Below are 25540 nucleotides of genomic sequence, written 5' to 3'. Positions count from 1 at the left end.
TACTATTCTGAATGCATATTTCTCCATGCTGTGTCAACTGGTCAAGGAAAGTTTGTTTGTTTTTTTTTTCCCCCCTGGATAGGAGACAAACTGTACCATTTACTGTGTGCAAACCCTTTTCTAAAAATAACGGAAGCTTCATAATGAGTAGTTGATATTTTTGTGGAATTGTTTTTGTGCACTATAAAATGATACAACATTTTGTTTTAGGTTTAAAAATAATGCATCAACACTATATGGCTTTGTTGGTTTGGAAGCATAGTAAGGCTGAATATTCACAAGTGTTTATAGGAGTTATTAAAATTGTTTAATTTCTGGCGTGGTAATAGCAATTTCATATTACAAAGTATTGTATGGATGTAACAGCGACTACATAAACAAGGAAACATTAAAAAAAAATCTAATGTAACCATACATTTGTATAAGCTGCAATATATATATATATATATATATATATATATATATATATATATATATATATATATATATATACACACACACACACACATATATATATATATATATATATATATATATATATATATATATATACACACACAAACACACACACATTCTATACTTGATGCATGAAAGGAGTCATAAAATCAGACAACCCCCACCCCACTCATTATGACATTCAGTGCCTGTATAACATTGTATTACAAATGTCAAAGTTTTATCAAACTCAGGCAAGTGATTCTAGAATATTTTATTTATAGGCATGCTACAGGGTGTGAACTTCACATCAAATGTTAATAAAACTAGGCAAGAACATTCCTTACCATAGCTGGCTCACTGACCAGCAAAGGTGGTCCTTGGTTGTTCATTCAGTAACTTAGTTTAATTGCATTTTTTACATGAGTTGTGGATTAAATTAAAGCTGTTTAGTGTTGCAGTTATGTTGACTGAAAGCCTGAGATATGAGTGTGATTTTTCCATCTAGTATTTTTAGAAGTAGCTTGAAGTTTACTGTTGATGTTCAAGTGGTGCATAAGACAGATTTAAAACATGTAGCCTGGTCCACATATAATGTTTATTGATGTAATAAAACAATACATTTAGTGTTTGAACCAACCACAGACAGCAAAGGGATGATTTAACAAAATGAGATACATGTGTGTTACAATCCCACAAGAAAAGGTGTAGATATGGCTAAAAAGTTTTAAAAAGAAACTGCAAAAAAGTTATTACTTACTTGATATCAAATTGATGTTAATAACCACATGTAAAACAAACACTAAGAATATTAACATACTATGCATTTTGTAACAATGCAAAACCTGCAACACTTCCTGTTTGATTCATCATGAACACCACAGTAGACAAGTGTAACATGTACACTCTTTACCTACACAATAATCAAGCATTAACTTTTACAACTACAGTAAAGACTTTAGCTGGTAAAAAGTGACTACTGAAAATATACATATATTTAAATGTAGATCATAATTTTATTAGAATCCGAAATGTTAACATCCCAAGATGAAACCCATCCATAGACTACCAAATTAGGCAGAACGTTTCTAACAAATAATTCAACTCTTTAAAGTACAAAAACAGCATGTGACTTGTGCATTCCAGATTAAATATGGTTTTACTACTATATAGAAAATAACTGAAGAAAAAATAAATTGCTGAATCTTTCATTAAAAGTAGTTTAAAAATGTTTAATATATTGCATGAACTGCTGGTATAGTTTAAGAAAATATATATTGAGCTAGTGGAGCTACAGTGCACTGCTGGCAAAGCACTTTTACTTAACAGAGTGGGACTACAAAAAAAACTTTGGTGATAAAACATCAGAAACATGACAAGATTGCAATAAAGCTGTCAGCATTACACAACTCGACTTTCCACTTGTGCTGCCCATAGATGTTCTTATTTTTTGTCAACAAAACAGATATTTTTAAAACAAAGGTTTTGGATAACACAGCTGCTAAACTAAGTAGGTGCATCACTGTAGCCTGGCTTCAGATATAGAAAATATAGACAGACTGATTTTGGTTCTGATTCACCAGTGTCCAAGACTGAGTGTAGCACAGGAGAGTGTGCTTCAGTTGACTTGATCCAGAGCCCGAATTAGATCTTCACCCTGAAGCAAGGTCTGTTTGCCTTGAACTGGAGCATTTACTTCACAATCGTAACGGGTGAGCTGTGGTAATCCGTTGTTTTCATATGAACAGGCTAGCAGTCTGCTTGCCAAGTCTGCGAAATAAAATAATAAAAAAAAGGAAATTCACTATTTTAAAAAGGTTCTACTTCAAGTCAGTTTACAGTTTCAGTAATTAACTAAAAGTACTTTACCCTAGACAGTCCACATATTCCACTACAAATCATTAGGAGCAAATACCTGATAAGAGCTGGTAAAGTGTTAAAAGAATTCCCAATATCCAACTAGTTTAGAAGTTAAAGTTGCTGAAATTAGGAACAGTTACATTTTACTCTCAATTTATACAATTTCTTTAGACATTTTAGATTTACAGTAAATTGAAAATAAAATACCAGGAATACTTTGAAGACAACAATAAGCACTTTGGAATCAGAGGAACAGTTTATAACATTTATTACAATACAATTTATACAAAAAACAAACCTGTTTGCAGTAGGAGAATGGTCTTGGGAGTCAGCACCTCTTTACCACTATCCTCAGATGCCTTGGATCTTTTCAATGTCCCTTCATGTTGATGTAGCTGAGTACCCTAGCAATAAGAGAAACTTAAGAAAATGCAGCTACTGTCTCATTTTTACTTTTATGGAGTCAGTAGTCTGCTGTAAGCTTTTAAAAACTGACACTTTCAGCCAATGTTTAACAGACAAATATTATTCTAAATTACTGTCAAAAATAGAACAATATTATCTCTTTCATTGTAAACAGGTGTGTAATAAAACATGTTGTATTTATAGTGGTATTGCCAAGTGGTGGAATGTGAATTACCCAAACCATTACTGTTAGCATTGAGCACTAGGAGTCAGAAAACTTACAATGCCAACTGCCTTGGAAAGTGAGAGCCCACTTTCTAGTTTTCTCTTCCGCTGAGCTAGCGTCTTTGGGGATAACTCTTCACTGAAAGCAGTAGGCCTACAGGACAAAAAAACAGTAGTTTTAACAGTTTCACTATACTAATTCCACAAATCAACAATTTTACAAAACAGCAGTTTATAGTTATTTAAAAGAAAATAATAAATAAGAAGGTTGATAAGGTTTGTAAATACCTTTTACTTATCAAAGGTGTTACTGGATGGGATTGGTTCGATTGTTCCTCCAACTTTACTAGAGGCTGTGCGCTTTTTCTGATCGGAGACTCTGTTCGGCTATTTTTTCCACTGAAAGGCGAATTTGGAGCACTCTTTACTTCTTCCATCATATGCAAAGGTGAGACTATGTTCATCAGGGGCATGACATCATACTTTGCTGCTGTTGGTGTAAACGTGACCAGTGTCTGAGCTTTATGAAAGATGTCTGGGGGGCTTGCAGAGACGGGCTCCATCGGAGACAGTTGGTCCAGTGTGCGTAACTGGAAGTCATCATCCATTGGGATATAAGGAGCCAACATTTCCAAATCAAAGTCATCTGCAACCTAGAGAGACAGAAAATTTAAATTAGGTGGTGACAACATGCAATGCAATTACCAAGGCAATGCTCTCTAGTCAGGGAAATGCTTTTACAATTAAAAATGTGTTTTGTTTTAAAGCTGTTAAAGCTAACAGGAGTTCCAATTTGGTGAATGAGGTTTCTAAGGAATGAGACGACTAAAAATTACTGCTTTGTAACAAAACACAGAATTAATATGAAGCAATATTACGGACAATCTAAAATAATCTAGTACTGGCTGTAGAAAGTTCTTTGTTAATAAGCTTAATATAAAATGTTTTGCTTAAAAAAACAAACAAACAAAAAACACACACCACCTACCTGTGTAGTAAAGGGGGTCCTAACTTCAGTATCAATGGCAAAGAGTTTCTCAACCAGGTCCATCTTAAACTCACCATAAATATCAGTTTTAACATTAAAGCAATAATCACTGGGACTGCTTGGCTGTAAAAAAAACAAAAAACAAAACAAAAAAAAAAAAACATTTATTTAGGTACATATGTATGGCCTGTATCTTGCTATACAAAGTCCACATATGCATACTAACTTAATTCTAAATATATATATATATATATATATATATATATATATATATATATATATATATATATATATAGTATAGATAGATAGATAGATAGATAGATAGATAGATAGATAGATAGATAGATAGATAGATAGATAGATAGATAGATAGATAGATAGATAGATAGATACACACACACACAACCACTTGACTACCTAGATGTACTAGACGCATGTCCTCATCAAGTAATGCAGAAAGGTAGGATTTTCTACTCTCCTTTAAAAATGTATTATTTGTACAGAGACTGCTGATTGTTCAATCGGCTTGAAAGGACATGTGCTCATGGCAGTGATAAACTTCCTTCTTTGACAATCATAGTCACGTTAGGTGTTAATCAAAAATAAATGCCTGTGTAAAATAAATTAATTAAACTTAATCTTAAAAGGGGAAAAATGTAACTGGTGGCAGTCAAGGGGTTAATGAACAGTTACATTGGCAATCAGTATTTATCTGGTCAGTTCATAAATGACACACACCTCTGGTGAACTCTGGGTTGTACTTGGTAAAGATAAGTCTTGTGTTTGAGGAATGGTAAATGAAATTCCCAGTGGCTCTGGGTTGGACTCCAGCTTTGTGACTACTTCCAGATTCAAAACTGGATCATGACTGCTAAGCAATGGCTTCACCATTTCTGTGGGTGGGAGAGGGGACATCAGCATCTTCTCACTGGATGAAGGCAGCATGACATCATTGTACAATGGAACAGCGTCAAGCTTCTTTATCTCCGAATCATCTGTGTGGCAAAACAGCACACCGGTCACAAAAGCAAACAAATAGTAACAGATTTAAGTGTTATATTGTACATACATTTTTCTAAATGTAGGGAAACTACACATCTAGACTCAATGGTAAAATCTACCCACCTGATTTGCTGAAATCCAAAGATATTATGGTGTCTCCTGCAGCTGGGGCAAGCAGTGTCAAGGCCTCTGTTTGTTCTTTCAGTTTCTCAAACAGGCTGTTTGTACTCTCCTCTGGATCAACCTGCGTTAAGAGCTTTGTAACATCTGCATCTGGAGACTCGACTGGTTTTAATATGTTCTCAGTCTGACCCAGGGAAAATATAAGGTCTTCTCCAACTACACCACTGAAAGTAATTAGATGAGGTTAAAGTAATCTTCTGAATCTACTAAAAAGCAGACATGATTTTGTTACTTTAAGCATGTTACGAAGAAAATGCAAAAGCTGTTTTACATATAAATAGGTACAATAATAATATCTACCTACCTCAGGACATAGTTCACACACACAATGCACTGTGGCTGAGAATTCTTGGTGTTGTAGATGACAGTAGCTTGAGTTTCAACCCAAACAAACCCCCCTTTCTTGGCCAGCATCCGATATTGCCCTGTCGTGGCTTGTCCTTTTGCAAAAACACTGGTTTAAAAAAAAAAAAAAAAAAAAAAAAAAAAAATTATATATATATATATATATATATATATATATTAAACAAAATCTGAGCATACATCATAAACTGTACTTTGAATAGAACGTTGAATAAAAAATACAATCACTAAAGTAAGTAGAACAGTACTGTCAAAGGCATTGGGCGATTAAGTTGCTTAACTAACCAAATACTGACTGCTGGTCATAATTTAAAGATATTCAGCACCAACAGTAATGAATAAAAAGGTAAACGTCATCTTTTTAATTGTGAATTTCCATTCTCAGTTGAACCCTGTGCAATCAGCCAATGATTGATCTCCATATTAATTTGTTAATGCTCTCTGAATAGTAGACACATCAGCTAATGTTAAAAATATGTTGTAAAGAATAAATCACAATAAAAATGCAGTTTAGTGAAATTTCAAAGTAGCTAAAAAATGTTTTGAACAGATAAGTTGAGATTGTTTTGTTGAAGGTAAATCTTAGGTAAATTGCTGTGGTTTTGGTCTCCCAGTGGATTCTCTTCTGTGCAGTATATACATCAGAAAATCTAAACAATACTGTGCCCCACAACTTTCAGTATATTCACAATATTATTCTTGCTTTTATTCTTCTAGAGTTTAACCTTTGGTGAAGTCAAAATTAGTACACCTTATGTCTCTATAACCTACTGGGGGAAATGTAAAATATAGCATTGTGTTATTTGGCCTAAATTGCAATACTGACCTAAAAACGCATTTTATAGACACCCAGTGTTCAGTGGGTATACAGTATTCCTGCATGGTGTGAATCATTATTGCTGTAATGCTTACAGTCATGGTGTGTTTTAGTAAGATGGTCGGAATCCAGGGCATGGTAATACTCATACACTGAACGGCCCAGGAGATCTTCAGGCTGGTATCCCATCAGCTCTGTAATTCTGTAACAAAGGGGAGGGGAGAAATGCATCAGCACTGATCCTATAAACCGATAACCCTTTGATAAAAAATAATAAACCAACTACTCTAACTGCAATCTGAAAGTAAACACATAAAATTAGCCAAACAGTCAGACAAATTTTGGAACCAAAAGGAAGTTAATAAAAATGATTTTTTTTTTACTGTAATATTTCAGCCACTAGATGGCAGAGAGGTCTCATTTATTCTTTGTCCGAAACCTAGTAAGAAATACTACAAGGTTTTTGGAAGTATAATGTGGAAATTGTCATGTTCTACTGGTTGGTGGGAAATTATAGTAAGGGTATATACAAAAAAATGACCCTCTTTGTGAAATTAGGACCTCTATATCAATGCTGTCCTGTCCTGACTAAACAGTAATTTCTCACCTCTCATCACAGTATGAGAATTTCATGTCTAGGCTGTGGCGACTTAGAAATGTCTTGCTGTCCAATGGAACTTCAATATTTGACGGGTGTGGGATTGGATCGCAGATCAACACCATGGAAGTCATTGGGGGCTCCTTGTACCCGCAGTTATTCTGTTCTCCTTTGGAGGGGTCACACATCCGGATGTGGCCTGTGCAATGAAGAACCTGCATTAAAAATACAAAATAAGTTTATCAAATCAGATCAGGTTAGTGTAACAGAAACTGAAAACAGCAATACACTGTTGGTGAAGTTAGCTCTGGGAGTCTCTGACTGTAAATATTGCTCATTAATTATATTCAATTTCTTTTTCAAAAATAACCAACTAATATTCCTGCAAGCAAAAGAACATTTTCATGCAACTGGATATTTTCATGAACCACTGAAAAAAGAAATAGGAGTTTTTGTGAACAAAAACAAAGCATCCCTGGGAGTACAATCTAAGGGGCAATGTCACGAGAATGAATGGTTTGGAAAGATGAAATAACATGTAAATGTGAAAGATTATTATTGTGTCAAAGCATGTGGTCTGTATCAATGATATGGCCAGTTTATAGCATTAGGGTCAATTTTTACTGGACTACACTGGTAATGGAACTTTTTTAAAATAGGAAAATCAAAGAATACAGCTGTACCAAACATTAAGACAATAAACTGTACTGTATGCAGTTGTAAGTTCAAAAGTCACATGACCTCAACATGGCAGCAATATCTTGTGGTCAGCAACACATTTCACATTAAGGATTTACATAATCCTGCAAATATGGCTCTACCTAAAATAGCTACAAGGCTTTGAAACTGTGGGAGCGGCTTTACAGGATGCTGTTAGATTTTGCGGCCGCAGTGGATTCATACAAGCTCTTTTTCCGGGTTATATCCCTAGTCCTGTATAGTCTGGCTTTCATAAATATAAAGAACGCTGGACATGATGTTCGGTTTTCATTGCGAAATGTTGAACTAATGAAATGTCCCTCAGAAAGAACTGACTTAGATTCTGCATGATGTTTTAAAAGCATGAAGCAAAACAATGACTTGCCTTCCATGTTGCAGACTTGATATTAACAGTACGGCCTCTACTGGTCAGAGTGCACTTCATTCTGAGGAAAAAGCTGCGTTCTGTATTTTGCTCCTTACCCTTCTTGGCGGATCCTAGTACACAAGAAACCATCATCATATTATGATAACTTTCAATCCTGGGGTCTCATCCAACAGATCTGTGTGTGTGTCTGTAGGAAATCCTTTTGGATTAAACAAACAATATGCAATTGTCTTTTTTAAATTTTTTTAAATCCTTGAAGCGGTGTCACTTTCCTTCATAAATTCAACCCATTGCCCAGAAGAGCCTCACAGCACAGCTTTTTTTGTATTAAATATTATCGTATCTCTCAACACAACATGCACCTAACCCACAGCAGAACAAATAGTATTTTAAATTGGAAGCCACGATCATTTAAAACCAGTCAGTCCTAATTGTAACAAACATTTACTCTCAGTAGCCATTCACACACACACACACACACACACTGTTTTCTATGGAGAGACCATTACATTTCAACATCAGTTTTCAATTTTATTCAGAAAGACCTTGTTGGTAGGTCAGGCATTTCACAGGAAATCCAGTTGTGTAATAATATATATTTTTCATGATTATCTGATATTGCCCAAACCTTACATTTAAGCTACAAGTTGGTAATAATTAAAACAAGCCAATTTATATAATTCATTCACCTGTTCTGTGTGTGAGCATTTCTCTCAACTCCTCATGGTCACAGGGGTGTGCAAAATCAAACAAGCTGTGGCCTGTTAACTCGAACTATGAGAAGAAAAAACACATTTGTAAATGTACAACTAAAACAGTTTACTTCAGAATAAATTATTTCCAGAGAAGTTAGACATCAAAAGTCCATCTACTGTACAACTAAAACATCTTTACTACTGTATGTTGAAGTCGTCCACGTCCACCCCCCCCCCCCAAAAAAAGGAAACAATCCAAATGTAATACCCATAATTAGGAACTAAGTCAAAAAGCCAAAAAATCAATTATGCAATGACAGCATTAAAGAATACTGTAAGCAGGAGTTTGTAAAGTATCAAATAACAATGCTGACACTCATTTAACTTAACATGTTGCAGTACCTGAGTAAGGCCCATGCACTTGCTGACATTTTCAGAAAGATAAACCATATCTCCATCCTCTGACAGGACCATTACAAATCCATCCAGTGCTTTCAGGTAGAAGTTGTTAAATTGGCTCTCCAATTCAGACTCCTCCTTTGTATTACCTGCTGAAATAGCAGTTCATTTTAGTAAGTTCACCGTTGTACTGTTGTACTGGTTTAATCTGAATTCATGCGTTTTTTTTTACTCAGAAGTCATGAGGGATTACCTAAAAGCATCTCCCCCTTTTCTTCCATATCCAACATGTGACTAAGGTCACTAAATACATTAATAAAACTATTATCTATTATGCTGCTTGAAGTTTCTTAATCCTTTGTCCCATTATGAGGAGCATCTCAAATTCTCATCTTCTAATCTGTATTCAATGTTTTAATCGGTGTGTTCTAGGATTTCGTTAAGTGTTCCCAGATACATTAGCTAAACTTCATGCATAACTGTAAATCCTGTAAAAAGCTACTTTAACAGAATCAGATTTATTTATTTACTTATTTATTTTAAACAAGAGAACTCACCAGCACTGAGTACATTTCTCATGCGAAGGTAGCTGAGGATCAGTCTCATTATGGATGCCTTATCCAGGTGCGAGGTGACATTGTGAGGCAGAGGCAACTCGTGGGCCAGCTCGTAGAAGACCTCCGACTCTTTGCCTCTTCGACATCTTGCTGCATCTCTTGATTTCTCCTTTCTACGATCAGAACTGACCCTGTGGAGATTGATAACAGGAAAACAAAAGTCAAAGGACGACCCTACTGCATCAGAAGAGAGATCACACATAATGAAAGACAAGCAATAGCTGGCAGGCAGGAACCTGTATCATACTGCTAAAGTGCTGTCTAAAGTCATTTCAAAAGACAGCCTCTGTCCCTTTTCCTCTGACGCAGCTACTGTTAATTTACATTAAGTGAATTCTCGGTGACCATTGGGCGAATACCTGGGGAAAACCAAAAGTATTCTCTTCTGATTGGATGTTTAGAGAAAATGATTAAATAAAGCAATTCCTGTACAAGAATATATTCCCACAAGCTTTATTACGTTATCACGACTCCTTTAAGAATATAACAGGAACAGTAACTGCAAGCGCAAACACACACCAAAGAATAAATGTGGAAATAGAAATACAAAAATATACATTCAAATATTTATAGTTCTAACTCAGGACAATTCCCCATCTGTATAAAAAAAAAAAAAAAAAAAAAAGTGGCAGCTCTACAAATAACAATTTGGCAATCTCGACTCGGGAAGACTCATCTAACAAGAACTTACTGTGTAACAATAGAGTGCACTCAAACTACTGGGTAAACATGTTCCTTCATTGGCAGACAATATTTGCCATTTACCGTCCAACTGTAATAACACACATTTCATTTTGTTTTAGTGATACTGTACTTCGATAGAACAATGCTATACTGTACATAATTTCTAGAGCAACTTAGTTTGTATTCTGAACAGGAAGATGTGGAAATAAATATTGTGCAATTTACAGCAACAATTTTAATTGCATCTCTTATGATATTAAAAACAAAACATCACACATACATGCACATTAAAACAACAACATTAAATCAGTAAATAAGACCACAACTGGAAGATGTCTGGTTTGTTTGGGCAGTGCTGTGACAGTAAATGTGAAGCTAGCAAACAAACCCAAACAGGAAGTCAACTTCTACGACATGCTGCGTTTCCAGTTTGGGTTTATAGATTCTAAAACTAAAGCAAACTTCTTCACGCCATCATATTTTTTTTAACACATAATTTACACAAAAATATTCTGTACAAGAAGAATGTCAACACTGAGAATGTAGGACAGCAATCCATCTTGTCCATCTAAATCCACTCTATGCAAACTACTCTTCTCCCCTTTAACCGGTACTGTATTTTAAAACCTCTGACTCAAGTAAAATCATGTCCTTCATGTTTCTGCCACCTAAACAAATGTTAAATTCAATTTGGGGCATCTTCACAATATCAATAGCTTGAAGTGCAACAGAAAAATGGGTAGGTGTACAGAGGTCAGATTATATTATATTGCTCAGAACGCAGGCAGAGACAGCATAGCTGCTATCTAGCGAATACGATCATCTGATTTTTGCATCCAAATAATTACATGTCAACAAATATTTCTTCGAATATTCAGATATTTGTCCCAGCACTAGTAAATACCAATATTATATCACTTTCAACAGGGTGTAGCACAACCATGGGCAGCAGTGATTTAGCAGGACAAGTCTAGAAGGAGTTTCAATTGTTCTGGAGAAATATTTTTTCCATTCTTCAATTAATGCGTTAGATTTCCTTCATTGAAGTTAGTGGAGGCAATCTGCAAAAATCATCACTTTTGAAACTGTGTAAAGTCGGTACAGGACACCGAGTTCTATACTTCAGGTGAGACGCAAGAAAACCGAACACAAACACGTTCCCAATACTCTAAGACAAAATACACTTTGTAGATGATGCAACTACTGAGATTAACAATCAATTTGATATAAATTTGTAAACGGTGAAGTCGTTGGTTACTGCACTGAGCCATTTCAGTTTTAATCTTTTATTAGGCACACCTGAAAATACCTATGGGTGTGTTAAATTGAATCCCCCTTAAACAAAAAGACTATTTACCCTGAAATCAATCCTTTTTTTTTTTTTTCAAATTTAAGGGTAGTTACATTTCATTTTCTGAGATGTTAACAACTGAAATAGTGGCATGGGTTGACAGACGGACACACTTTTCTAGGTTCATCTGTTTATATAAACCACAATGGCATTCACTGTTCTTAGGGGTGCAAAAACTCACACTCCATCTAAGAAATTACTATTTCTGCACTTTTTTTTTTAGTTTTAAATGTGTATGTTACACAGCAGGAAACAATTTGTATCACTGTAAAATGGGCCAAGTTCCAACCACTTCACAGACGTCACTGCTGATATTGATGGGAAACGGGTGGGGAGCATACAAAACAATGACAAAAAACAATGTACTGGAAGTTCAAATGGGTCTGCCCCTCTATGAAAAAACAATGGTGCAATTTCTAATCCAGACAAAACACAACAGATTGTACATTGGAGAAAAGTGTATTTAATGATATATAAACATTTAAAAGAATCCCATCCAACTTTGTTTTTCATAAGGATTTTCTAAAATAGTTTAAATATGCAAAACATTACAATGTAGCCAGTAGCAGCAGCATGTGCTTAAACAGCTTCAAATTACAGTAATTAAATGCAGCATTGCTTCCAATATACCCAATAAACAATCATAAAAGGCAGTCAAAACTGATACTGAACTGTACTGTACATTAATCTACTACAAAATAGCTATGTTCTGGTTCTGATTGCTTGCACTATAATATGCAAGAATGTGTTTGTCTTTTGTCCATAAAAATGCACATGTTTGAATTAACTGTAAATGGCCCGATTTGTCATATCAAACCAACTTAAAATAATGTAAAAAAATAAAAAATCAATACAAGTATTCTTGAAATACCAAAATATTATATCCACTTTTAAAATTAGTGTCAATCAATATTAATTCGACCGACAATGCAACAAATAACCTTGATTAACTAACTAATGATAGAATACTGTAACTGGTGGCAAATCCATTTCAATCCCATTCAAGTTGAATACTTAACTTATGAAAACAAGCTATACAGGAAATGGGCATGACCCTTAATCCCACAGTGGGCGCAGACTCTTTACACAGACCATGTAGCACTTACCATGATGCAAACTAAGTCAAAAGCGTACTTTTAAAATGTTACTGTGTTACAAAGATTTACAATGTAAAGCCAGGTCTAGGAATACTGGTTTATCTAATTTCGCACATGAATTTTTGGAAAATTCAGATCTACGCAAGATAAACAAAACACTAGAAATCGTGCGCTGTACCCAGGCCCTTGTTATTGAAATGTCTGTCCCACTATAAGGAGCAAATGAGATAGGTTCTTTGTATCAGGTCTCACTTCTTGTAAGGCATTGCAATACCAGCAGTTGAGGCGCTTTAATTTATCAGACTATGTACAACACAGAAGTACATTGTTACACTGTGTTGTGATTTATCATGCAGTAATGCACAAAAAAAACACAAAAGGCAAAAAACACCAGCGATCATTTAACAAATTTCGTTGAGTTCAAAGTATACAACTAATGTATAGCCCAATCACAAATGAACCCTCACCCAGTACCAGATTAATGACGTGGCTACGAAAAGAGCCCACTCGTGGCCCCAAAGGAACATACTGAGGGTATATAAATCAACCCATACATACAGAAATGTAATTAGCTTTTTTGTCTGTTTGTTACTGATTTAATCGCTGCTACTACTACTAGACAGTACAAGTTTGAACAGAACACTAACAGTAAGGATTACATACAGTCACATCAGTCAGGACAGCGAACGTCACAAATCAACACACAAATTAAACTCTCGATCAAGCGTTGTCTTCACGTTTCTAATTTAACCGACTGCATATTCTTAACAAAATACAGTATTGGCACACCAGCAATTTACATTTTTTAACGTTTGGGTAAACTACACACTGTCTGTGTTCACGAAACACTTCATTTTGTCAGAGTTCTCCTACACTTGGGAACAGTAAAAGGTAAAACTCGCTGAGAAATACAGTACCAAAGCCTAATAAGATGCCAACTTTAAAATACACCAACTAGAAGTAAATACAAGTCAACTGTGTTGAAGTAGGTACAAGTAAAGCAGTAGCACAAAATGGCGACGTGGACAGGGCAGAACAAAACAGAACCATCATTTATCCAGTTATTTTTACAACAACAAAAACCAGACAGTAGTCTGAAAAAAAAAAAAAACCAATATTTAAAACCACTTAAAACTTGCCGTTTTTTCTCTGTAACTTCCACCACCTCCATTGTATTACGAATTATTCCCGGTTGGCCTTTCCAAGGATCACAATGTCCCAGGCCTGCACGAAAATACAAGTTATATTCCACGGGAGTAGAGTCCGTAGTTGATCAAATTATTATTTTTTTTTTTTTTAAAAACCAAGCTCTTGACTTGCAACTGACGTTAGTCGGTGCCCCGGTTGTCACAACATATACCTCAGGAACGTCTCGACGCAATTCTGAAGAAGAAACAGTTATAATTGTGTTGGTTTTCTCCCGGTATGAGTTCTGTGCGGTTCACTGGCTTATTTTCTTTCCCGTTTTTCAGGGCAAATTACGCACTAAACCGAGCAGCCTCCCGAGCACGCGCATTGGCCGTCACATGCCTCTGAGGCAAACGTGCGCGCGCACAGCCGTGCCCCTTCACGCTGTTCACGCGCATGTAGCTCAGACTCTTATGCGAAGCTCGTGTTGCTTTCAATTCTTTGACAATCGAAATGCATGCATTGGTTATCGCCGTCCATGCTAATATCGCTTCTAAAACATAATGTAAGCTTGATCGCTTATACAATTCCCTGACCTAAATGAGTGTCCTTTCATTTTTTTATTTATGTTGTACTTAATTTTAAAAATATACTACTGATACTTATATGATATTTAGTATTTCGTTCTGGTCAATGTTAAACATATAGAAGTTAGACCATGTCAGACTCATTGCCACGAATCATGAGAACATTAAGATATGCAATTTCTGGAGAGGTGAAAATAAGATGAAAATTAGATTTCCACTGTATAAAAATGTATTATTACGAGAACAACGCACCTAAGCTTGTAACCTATACATTGTGGCTAATTAAGTGCTCAACAACTCAAACTGCTATGCAATAGAAGCCTAACACCCTATTCACACTATCTATATAATGCACAGTCCTCACATTGTAAAAGAAAGTGAAAAACGGGGTAGCTTTGCTATTCTAATCATTGATCAGTCCAGGAGCAGGTCTGTCAAAGGTCACCACTCTGCCCTTGAGATTACAGGTACTCCCTTTAACCCTGGAATCTCCTGAAAGCAAAAAGCAGGAAAGCTGATTGGCTTGAGAGTGTTTGATTAATGGCAGCTCTTTTCAAATCCAGGGTTCCCTCTCTCTTTCTTTTAGTCCAGGACACCAATGCCTTAAGCGATCAAGCTTATTTTCCTGGTTTCTTTGGAGCTGTCAGTGCACCTTGTGCGCAGTGAATATATTTCCAAATGTGTTTTTCTAAATGTCGGAATGTAAGCCTTCTGTTCTAAAACAGATCAGATGACAGCATCCTTGTTCTGCTGTGCCAACGTGTAATGTCAATCAGGGGAGCTGGAACCAGGGGTGCTGAGGTGTGGTAGCATCCCCTGGCTTTGCATGGATTCCAGTGCTTACAATTTTGTTCAATGGCTATCACCCCCACTTTAAAAATTGTTCCAGTGCCACTGAGGTCAATGCAGTTCATTAGTAAATTAAAATAGGAGCAAAATGTCTCCCAGATTTAGAGCAAATCAAATGCAGTAACACTGTACAGTGGTTATACAGATGTTTTTAAATTATTATTATTATTATTATTATTATTATTATTATTATTATTATTATTATTATTATTATTATTATTAATAATAATAATAATAATAATAATAATAATAATAATAATAATAATAATAATAATAATAATAATTATTTATTTTATATAGCGCCTTTCATTAAAATAAATCCCAAAGCACTTTTCATTTAAAAAAAAAGACACACTATACATAAAAATACATAAATATACATAAAACAACACAATAAAAACTATGCAGTGCAGTAAGCCAATGCATAAAAATGGGTATTGAACATAGACACAGACTCTGATAAACTTTGGAAGGGAGTTAAAATTGATATGTAACATATAATTGGTTACATTGATTTACCATGTGGAGTGGAACGAACAGGCCAGAGCTGCCTTCAATGGTGCATTTTTATGGACCAGAAATGTGGTAAAGTTTGTTTATCACTTGCTACCTGTTCTTCAGTACAGATGATTAAAAAACCAGCAAGCATAGTGGACAGGTGGTCCTTTAAGGACGCTGTGTAGAACACAGTGCAGCTGTTTTAACACACAAGGGTGAGTTATTTATTTTGAAGGATTTCATGATCTCACAGGGATTGTACACTAGTGTAATTCTTGTTTTTCTGTAGATACTTTTCTTTTGTCCACTATCCCCAAACATAAACAATTACACATGGGGTCTATATTTAGTTAAGATTAAGATGGCGCCACACAGACTGAAAGTGGTACAAATGCCATCGTTAAGATGCAATACCTTAACATAATCATCCTTGTAAAAACTTGTCCCCAACTGAAATCCCAGCTCAACCACTGATTCACTGTGTGTGACCCTGAGCAAGTCACTTAACCTCCTTGTGCTCCATCTTTCAGGTGACATGTAAGTGACTCTACAGCTGATGCACAGTTCACACCATAGTCTCTGTAAGTGTGTCACAATGCTATGAACCAATACAGAATCTATTGCAGAACCTCATCAGTTCCAGTGCATTAAGGATGTGGTCTGATAATGATTCTGCTAAGGTTTATTTAGGATAAGATACTGAATTAATTATTTTGTCACAATGGTATTTTATTCGAAATTGTTAGGGGCCTTGCCAAACAAAACATTTATGTTTTGATTTAATTTTTTAAGCTGTGGTGGTCTCAGAATATAACATAATTTCCTGTCACCTTGCATGACCCTGTGGATTTATGAGTGAAGTGCGAGTGCCCGTATATTTATTGTCACAGCGTCCTTTTCCTTTTAACAGGGGAGTTGTGTAGTAACACCAAACAAAAACAAACAAAGTCCTACCTCCACTTTGGAATGTGTATCCCTTTGGAGTGCCTCTGTACTTGTTATAGAGCAGGGGTCTCCAATCCTGGACCTGGACGGTCGGTGTCCCTCCTGGTTTTTGTTCCAACTGTACCCTGAATTACTTAATTGGACAAATTAAGCTTCTAATAAACATTTAATTGGTCCAATTAAGTAATTTAGGGTACAATTGGAACAATAAACAGGAGGGAGACTGGCTCTTCAGGTCCAGGTTATAGCAGGTACAAGCTAGGTTTTATTCGCGGTCCTATATATCTAAGCTCAATAATCTTTCTCTGGTCTCTGTCACAAAGAGGATACGATAAGTGCAGAATTTTCTATCCAGATTTTAATAGCTTCAGCTGGATGCAGCATAGTTTTTTTTTGTTTGTTTGTTTTTTTTCATGATTTTGCACTTGGTGAAACTGCAGCCAAAGAAATAGATTGGCAGAAAACAGTTTCTCAATACTCACTGTTCCAGATTGTGAGTAATGCAAATACATCACAGTGAGATCCGCTGTCTTTTGTTTAAAATAATACCAGCATAAGAGATGGCTTGTTTTTCAAGCATTGTGTAATCAACCTTTCCAAAAAGACTGTTATTTAAAACCATGAGAACGTTCTTGAAATTATACACTAAAGTTAAATAGGGTTCATCAAATATCACGGATTAGGTACACAAAAGACAAAAGAAGCATGTGCACAGCAGGGAAGCAAGGCGCTTCTTTAGTTGTACAATGTTTAGTTGCAGTTATACTCTGCGTATACTTTTACTTATTTCCCACCCCCCCTTTAAAAAGGCTCTGGCCCCGTTGACTCCAGAAATGCGTGTAACAAAATAAAAGTTCCCCTTATAACCAACCACATTTTTTTTGGTTTTCTGTTCTCCATTAGTCATGCTAGAAATTGCTGTTGTGGGAACTAAACCAGCAGTGTCATGCATGTAAGGGGAGTGTTTATATAGGAACATGTAACAAGATATGGTTTTTATCTGCAGGGTTATCCTGGTTGATCCCAACCTCCTGAAAACAGTCTCCAATGTATAACCCAAGGCACTCCGGTTATGCTGAAATTATTGCAAGGATTTGATACATATGACCGGATGAGTTACGTAATGTGTTTCTTCACAGTGTTAGCAATCTTTGCTGAGGTTTGAGCGTGAATAAGTCTCTGAACTCAGTGCACTTCTGTATTTAACCACAGTGGCAGAAGTATTTCTAATGTTTCTATTATTTTCTGTAACAATTTGCACTCAGTCCTTAATCGACTTATTTAAGTTCAGCAATTATCAGCATTGGAAAGCATTTATTCCAGGGACGCTCTAAGTGAAGCAGATTAAAAGTGTGTTTGTATGTAACTCAGTGAGATAAAGATGAACAGTCTGTACTGTTACTGATTTAAAAAAAAAAAAAAAAAATACTTTATTTATACTTGCACTGTATGGAAACTTTTTAAATTGCAGACATCAGCACTAGTCTGAACTGTTATGCTCCATTTTGAGCATGTGGAAACAAGGAATAATGTGGATGAATGCCTGCAAGCCTTTTTTCATGCTGATACATGTAAGCAGCCCTCATAGTTACACTGTGCACTTTCCAAACATTTCTATTGCTTTCCAGTAATTGAACTCACCCAGCCTATTGATAATCCTCTATTTGATTACTGTAGGTAGAATGCTTATTTAACAAAGCCCAGCACAAACAAGGGATCTGTATTCCAGAAACACTTGATCACTGCCACTGCTGAGTCAAAACAGAGGAAAGCCTCATGCCACTGAGTGGTTCTGCACTGACAGTTATATTAAAACTGTGTTGCTTTTCATGTATTGGTACGAATGCTGATAGGCCATGTTTCTCAATATAATTATTACATTTATTTTAGCAGCTTTTCAAACCATGTCATTTTCTCAGGTAGACATTCCTATCTTGCACAGTCACATTATTGATAAGACATATGCTTGATTGATGAAAGACTAAATATTCCTGAAAAAGTTTCAGGTATGCTCTTGAAAACATGTGCTTATTTTGCTTCCAGCAATTTCCCTTACGGATTCTGGGTTTGAGAGACTGGGTTTGGATTTTTTTTTCTTTCCAGTTCAAATACCAAGAATTAGGAACAAATAAGACTGTTTGACTTTGTCAAGGTCTAAACAAGTGACCAAACTGTTCCAGTCTTCTCCGCTCACCTTAAATCACCTCAGTTTTTCACCACTGTGAAGGCTTTATATATAATTGCTATTGCACTGAGGCGATGATTCTAAATCTGGCTTGGTCTTGCATTTTCTTTGGCAGTAAAGCAGGATGCCTTCCTGGAACTCCACTAAAAAAATGCCCACCTCAAAACCTCATGTTTTGGGAATCGTTCTTAGGCAGAAAGCTCTCGATTGACCTAAAAAAATATATAATGTCACAGTTTCCAGCCATTTGCTCAGACATCTGCCTGCTTTCAATTTGCATTTTCTTTCCTCTAAAATAATACTTCTACTAATGGAGACAAGAGTTACACAGTGTGTTTGCTTCCCCGTTTTAAAATCTGGGATGCAGCTCATGCTTTGGTGTCTGAAATGCGAGGATGCAGGTGAAGTGAGTTCTGCTGAGCAGCACAGAATTATTGTGGATAGAAGGGCTCAACCATTTAAAATGTCTGGGAAGTCAGTGTGGATACCAGGTTTCAGTGACGGAAACAGCAGTAGATAGCTGCTAATATGAAACAAATATAACAATATTGGCAGCAATGTTGAAAGAGGTGTGCATGTCCTTGACCCCTGTTCTGTAATTTAAAACAGACTAACTTTGTCTAATCCTCAGACTGTCATTAAATGTTGTTATTGTCTTCAATATACTGGCTGCAAAATGTTAAAAGCCCGCCTGCGTTTTCTGTAAACAATTAAGACATTAGGAAAGAATATATTGTTTATAAACACTGTGGACATGATAGTAAAAGCACAGCTAAATATATTCATATTTAATAATAAATACCTAGCATAGCTGAAAATGTGTAAAGCATGGTTAATCATAGGAGGTCATGGTTAATTCATCATTAACACTGTAGACCTGTAAAGAGATCTAAATGACACTCCTAGGGCTTTCCAGAAAAAATATCTTTAGTTTTTTCACTATGTCATTTTGGTTTCTCTTATACCTATATAAGGTTGTTTCTTTATAAAGTTATTCTGTGTTACACACAATAAGTGCATATTTAAGATGTGCAAGGTATATATTGCCCCAGTTTCAACATAGAGACTAAGAAAAACACAGTGAAGAAAAAAAATAGCCTGGAATAAAACATGGGAAATAAAAATATAAATAGCCTTGCTGCTCCATATGAACACTTGCATGCATAAACTTGGTGTATGTGGGCCAGTGCAATGCTGTATCCTGTGTTATATGTGGAGGACGGTATGCATCTGTATGATGCAGAAACACAGCAACATTTCCATTGTTGAGTTTCTATAGCCCCAATGGCACCTCATGCATTCTGCATTTTTCTATTCTCTTGACCTCCATGTTGACTGCATTTTCGCTAGCAGAGAACCCTAACGAAGGTGTTCTATACTGCAGACCACAGTTTTACATTCTTACAAAGTCTGAGTATCACACAAAAATCAATCTGATTGTATGTCAATGTCAACTCTTACCGCTTACTCTTAATGGATATGCATCAGCATTTTAAGCTGTCTAGGGAGTGCCTTGCCATGGTTGCTACAGTAAACTTGAGTGACCCTAAGCCAGTCATTTTCAGGGCAGAGACTGAAATAATTAAAATAATAAACAATGACGATCATACACAAGATTCGTTTTCTGTTTAAAAATGAATGAATACTTGCAACATGTAGCATCATGCCACTGAAGTGCATCTGTATGGAAAGCAGACGTTAATTATTGTACTATAGTCTGAAGAACAGAGGCCCAATGCAGATCACTTCAATGGCCTTGCCGAAGATACCAGTGGTATCATTTTACAATAAATATAGGCATATATCAAGTGTTTATAAAGGTTAAACTCCAATTTTGTTTTTCTAATTGCTAACTGCAAATGATCATATCTTTTGTGTACCACTAATAATACCACATCACAAGACTCACAGGAGCTGACAGCTGTCCAAGATCTCTGTGCAGTGTAAGTGTGCCGAAAGATAACCCTGAGTTAAAAATACAATAGTAGAACAATTTAAAGATACAGGTCCAAAGGCAGCATTCAATCAGAAAGTATACGGTTTGTATCCCATATTATTACCCCCTCTCATTGATTAAAATGGGATTGAAACGTCCTCCTCATTCTTCTCAATACGTTTTTGGATTCAATCTTTGCATGGCTGTTTATTTCTTGTTTATCTGTGAGCTGATGAGCTAATAGCTTTGGGACTCGTTACACTTGTGATTTTTTTTGGATAGTTAAGGCTAAGAATTACTTTTAAATATGCTACTTTACTCAGGGGTATTTCTAAAGAGACATTTCAGAGATATATTTGTACATGGAATACCCTTTGAGATTTGGAAGAGGCTGTGCAAGTAATTTTAGATCTTTTAAATGGTTTAACTTATTTTCTTATAAATTATAAAGAAATAATATCATTTAGTATAACCCTGTCCTTATATTTGTATGTGTGTATTTTAGCATAATTGTGTACACATACCAGGTTTACTATTGTAAAGCCTTGTTCTTTACTAGTGTAATGTAATTTGAAACATATTTATTATATTTTAATTAAAATCTAATGTATGGCACTGGGAGAGTTAACAAGAGCTGATTCCGTACTATACAAAACCAAATTAAAAATATTAAAAAATATTTGTTAGTGCTGTTACAGGTTTTTTTTTAGTCTAGTTGTAGAGTATCACATTTTTACAGTTTCGACAATTTATTTTGCAACTTTCATTAAAAAAAAAGGAACAACAAAAACAAAACAGAAATGAACAGCTTGCCAGCTCAAACAAGTTGGAAGCAGTTAAGTGGAATAAAACCCCCCTTGGGCATTTTTGAAGTAAACAACATTGTCCTTGCATTTACTGCATTGTCCACCCTCCCTTTCCCACCTCCCCCTCTTCCTCTCCATGTCCCGTTCCCACCCCTTTCATTGCATTGCATTTCCAGCCCCATTCATGTGTTCTCTCCACAGGTATCTCCTGTTGGCCTGTCGATCAACGGCAACAGAAAGCTTTGCTTTTCTACTAAACGTTCTGTTTGTTTGTATTTCAAGTGACAATACTTCTTTTCTTTTCTTTTTTATTTTATGGTTATAATCAGAACACAGAAATGCAAACATAAATAACATCTAAAGCAACATAACTAATTATGTATGATTTCAAAAGATGTATTTGTTTTCAATATTGAGGAATACATTATCTGACTTTATTAAAGACTTCTCAGAGAGAAACACGATTAGTACTACATTTTATTATTGTTTTTTTCCTGGGTAAGATTAAAGAATAGAAAAATACAGGTAAAGGTGATTTAATTTAGATTTATGAAATCTGCTTTTGACGGAGTAGCTATAAGAGGTCACCAATGGCAGATGAATAAAAGCAATTTTTTTATTGTTTCCCCATAGAAGAATATTGTTTCCTGAGAAAGCCTAGACTATTTTTGTTGTGTCAGTAAATGACTTAATGAATGAAACATGTAACGAATGAATGTAATTTGCATAATCATAATTGATTAATTAGTCATATAAACCTCTGGGATGACTTAGAACTGCATAGAAACAATTAACATGTGCCAGTAAGTGGCCGCTGCTGCATGTAACGACACTGCTAATTGGTTACAGGTGGGGTTCTTAAAAAAAAAATGCAAGAATAACAAACATAAAAAAAAAAAAATTGATGCCAAGTAAAACTGGCATTCTTGTTTGATAAGGGGTGTAGATGTTTATTCTATTGTAAAGCAACCGTTTGTGCATTAGTTGTCTATCTGTGTGGATTTCAATCTCATTGACGTCAGCAGAGCTCAGCAACTCTACATGCTGAATTTCCTATATGTTTGTTAGGATCATCATTTTCTTTCCAGCTGCAACTGTAAAGCAATAACTACCCAGCTGCTATATATCTATAGTAGCATAACAAATCTAATTTGTGCATTTAACAACACATGTAAACTGTAAAGTGCTGACACGTTACAAGGAAATATACAGAAACAGGAAAACAAACCAGGAAACCCACATAAAGATGATAAGATACAGTGGCCATCTCTGATCCATCTGACCTTTCAGAACTGAGAATCTGTTGTGCTTCATGTGGCCAGCGTGAGGGTTTAACATTTCCAGACATACAGCAAGCACAGTTAGTGCCATACTGTATTGCTCTAACATGGAGAGTCAAGAGTTCAAAATAGTGGGAGACTATTAACAAATAAAAAACACAATGCAACACAAGACCAGGTGGTGCACCCCAGTGGGAATGGAGAACAATGACGTATCTTCAATCCTCCTTGTCCAGTATATGCATTTTGAAATTCAAAATGAGCATTTCAAATTGTGGGGAAAATGTGGAAAATAAACAAGCTTGATCGGTACAGAGCCAAAGGTACCTGTTTAATTAAAGCCAGATGAAAAGCCCTCCATAACAAAGGCTTTTATCAAAAAAAAAACTTTTCTTTGGAAAAGATTGTGGTTGCAAAAAATGGGTTCCCTCAATAGGATTTAGCATGTAGTCTGCAGCTCAGTAGTTTCTCCTAATTTCTTTCCATGTCTCTCGTATAACCAGAAAGCCATAATGTTATTAGTTATGATTCTCTTAAGAGTTCATTGCTGATCCAAATGTTATAAATATATGCTTTGTTAATTATTATTGAGACAAAAGAGTTACACAAAGGGTGTCTTGTTTTTCTTCTGGCACTTTCCTTATGGGTGCTCTTATTGGCACGAGAAAGAAGGAAATGGATGAAAAACAATGTTCAATGCCTAGTAGAGGAGGTATGGCTGGAGCCCAGTGTGAGTTCTCTTATCTCTTCTGCACAATCGCCTGCAGATTTGAGTGGCTGTAATGAGCAGGCATGCTTATCACAGACGAGACGACATGCAGTGCATCTGGTGTAAACAACTGTGTTCAAGACAACTGTGGCTGTGTGAAGACGTCTCGCTTTGACATGGTCTCTCTTGAAAATAAGATTTTTTTCTTATATTATTTTTTTTTATTTACTATGTCCAATTATAATTTTTCCCCCTATTTTCTCCCAATTTGAAATGCCCAATCGCTTTCCCCTCACCGCAGCAATTTCCCACATGGCTCAGGAGACCCAAAGGTTCAGTGGGCATCCTCTGATCCCACGACCAAGCCAGCTTTCTTTGTCATCCAGGAACTTGAGAGAGGATGTCAGCTTGCTACCGACTTCTGGACAAAGGCCAGCCTTGCAAGAGTCTGCTGTGAGCTCACTAGGTACCTGGCCAGCAGGGTTCGCTGTAGAGCGAGCGATAAGGAGATACAGTCTTTGCTAGTTTTACCTCCCTAATCCATGTGAGCCTCAATGCCAATGCAACGCTCCCTTCAGAGTCCCCAGTGAAGACCGGCCTTCTTCGCACAGCCAGGACGCAAGCCTGCGCTGTGCAACTCACCCTGCGGCTGCACTTCTAACAGGTGAGCCACTCGGGGACCCCTTGATAATAAGATTTTAATCTCAATGAACCTTCCCAGTTAAATAAAAAGTAACAAATAAAATAACAAATTATCTGCATTGATAAATGTCTGCTGCTCCTTAGCTCCATCTCTGAAAATTCTTTGAGCTTTTTGTATTGTACTTGACCCACTGATGAAAGAAGTATTCATTAGTGTGTTCTTTGTTCTTTACTTCCCTTTCATCTATCTATCTTCTTGTTCCTGTGTGCATTATTGAATGGCAACGCGATGGGTATTGCTATTTTATGTTTCTTTACTGGGGTCTTTGAGGTGTGTGGAGAGGGTGACAGTTATAAAGTCCCAGACAAGCCTATTTTCAGTGGGCTCTGGGAACTGAAATGACTCTCCAGAGTCGTGTTCTGAATGTCATTCTGCAGAAAAAATGATTCCTGGTTTTGCGTTCATAGTGCATTCTTTCGGCAGTCATCTAAGTTTTAGAATCAAAATGTTTTATTTTCTGTTTTGTTTGTTTGCATTCTTTTTCAGGAAGCCGAAGTTGATGAACATTTTTGCAATATAAATTCATTATTTTAAGATTCTTTGAAACCAATTTTCTTGGATTTTTAAATGTCAAAAGAATAATTTGGGGACTTGGGATGGTAAGAGTTACCTACTATATATTTTTTTTTTGTCTAAACAAGAAATTAAGGTACCAGTACTAGACTGATTTGTATATCTGTTACTTTTTTATTTATATTTGTACAGTATTTTTTTTTATTAAACGCAGTAGATTCCACCACACGGAAACTTAATTGTAAAATTAGGGGAACTCACGCATTGTCACAGAAATGCTTTGCATCAACGTACATTCGATTGATGTCACTGAAACTGACACTGTAACCAAACAGGATATGTGACACACTAATCTTCAGTTCATTCAGTTCATGCTCTATATTTAACACTGCTACTGCCAGTGAAATAATTTCCCAATACAGTTTTCTCTGTAAGATTTTTCTACTTCCTCCATCTGTAGAAGAGACCTTTGTGGCTCCAGAGAGTATTTTAAATACATATTCAGTAGATCCTATTAAAAAGTACCACCTGAAAAAACCCTTGTTGTACTTCTTGTGTATGGTGGACCAGCACGGCTTATCCTATTCTAACATAA

The 25540-nt window shown here is 35.9% G+C and overlaps 1 protein-coding gene across 1 annotated transcript; it reads right to left on the bottom strand.

Moving 5' to 3' along the window:
• Positions 1 to 1019: 1019 nt before the first annotated feature.
• LOC121329585 (hypoxia-inducible factor 1-alpha-like) lies at positions 1020 to 14326 on the bottom strand. The gene is made up of 15 exons (XM_041275239.1): positions 13946 to 14326; positions 9615 to 9805; positions 9061 to 9206; positions 8653 to 8737; positions 7961 to 8073; positions 6886 to 7091; positions 6370 to 6480; positions 5403 to 5552; positions 5039 to 5262; positions 4652 to 4908; positions 3914 to 4036; positions 3214 to 3578; positions 2983 to 3079; positions 2594 to 2699; positions 1020 to 2205 (listed from the first exon to the last, which is right to left on the bottom strand). Exons 1-15 carry the CDS (start codon positions 13975 to 13977, stop codon positions 2054 to 2056), a joined length of 2358 nt encoding a protein of 785 aa, XP_041131173.1. The 5' UTR covers positions 13978 to 14326; the 3' UTR covers positions 1020 to 2053.
• Positions 14327 to 25540: the final 11214 nt, after the last annotated feature.

This window comes from Polyodon spathula, chromosome 17 (assembly GCF_017654505.1).
Source record: "Polyodon spathula isolate WHYD16114869_AA chromosome 17, ASM1765450v1, whole genome shotgun sequence".
In the NCBI taxonomy this organism is placed as follows: Eukaryota; Metazoa; Chordata; class Actinopteri; order Acipenseriformes; family Polyodontidae; genus Polyodon; species Polyodon spathula.
The sequence above is the reverse complement of the archived record's forward strand: the minus strand, read 5'-3'. Positions and strand labels throughout refer to the sequence as shown.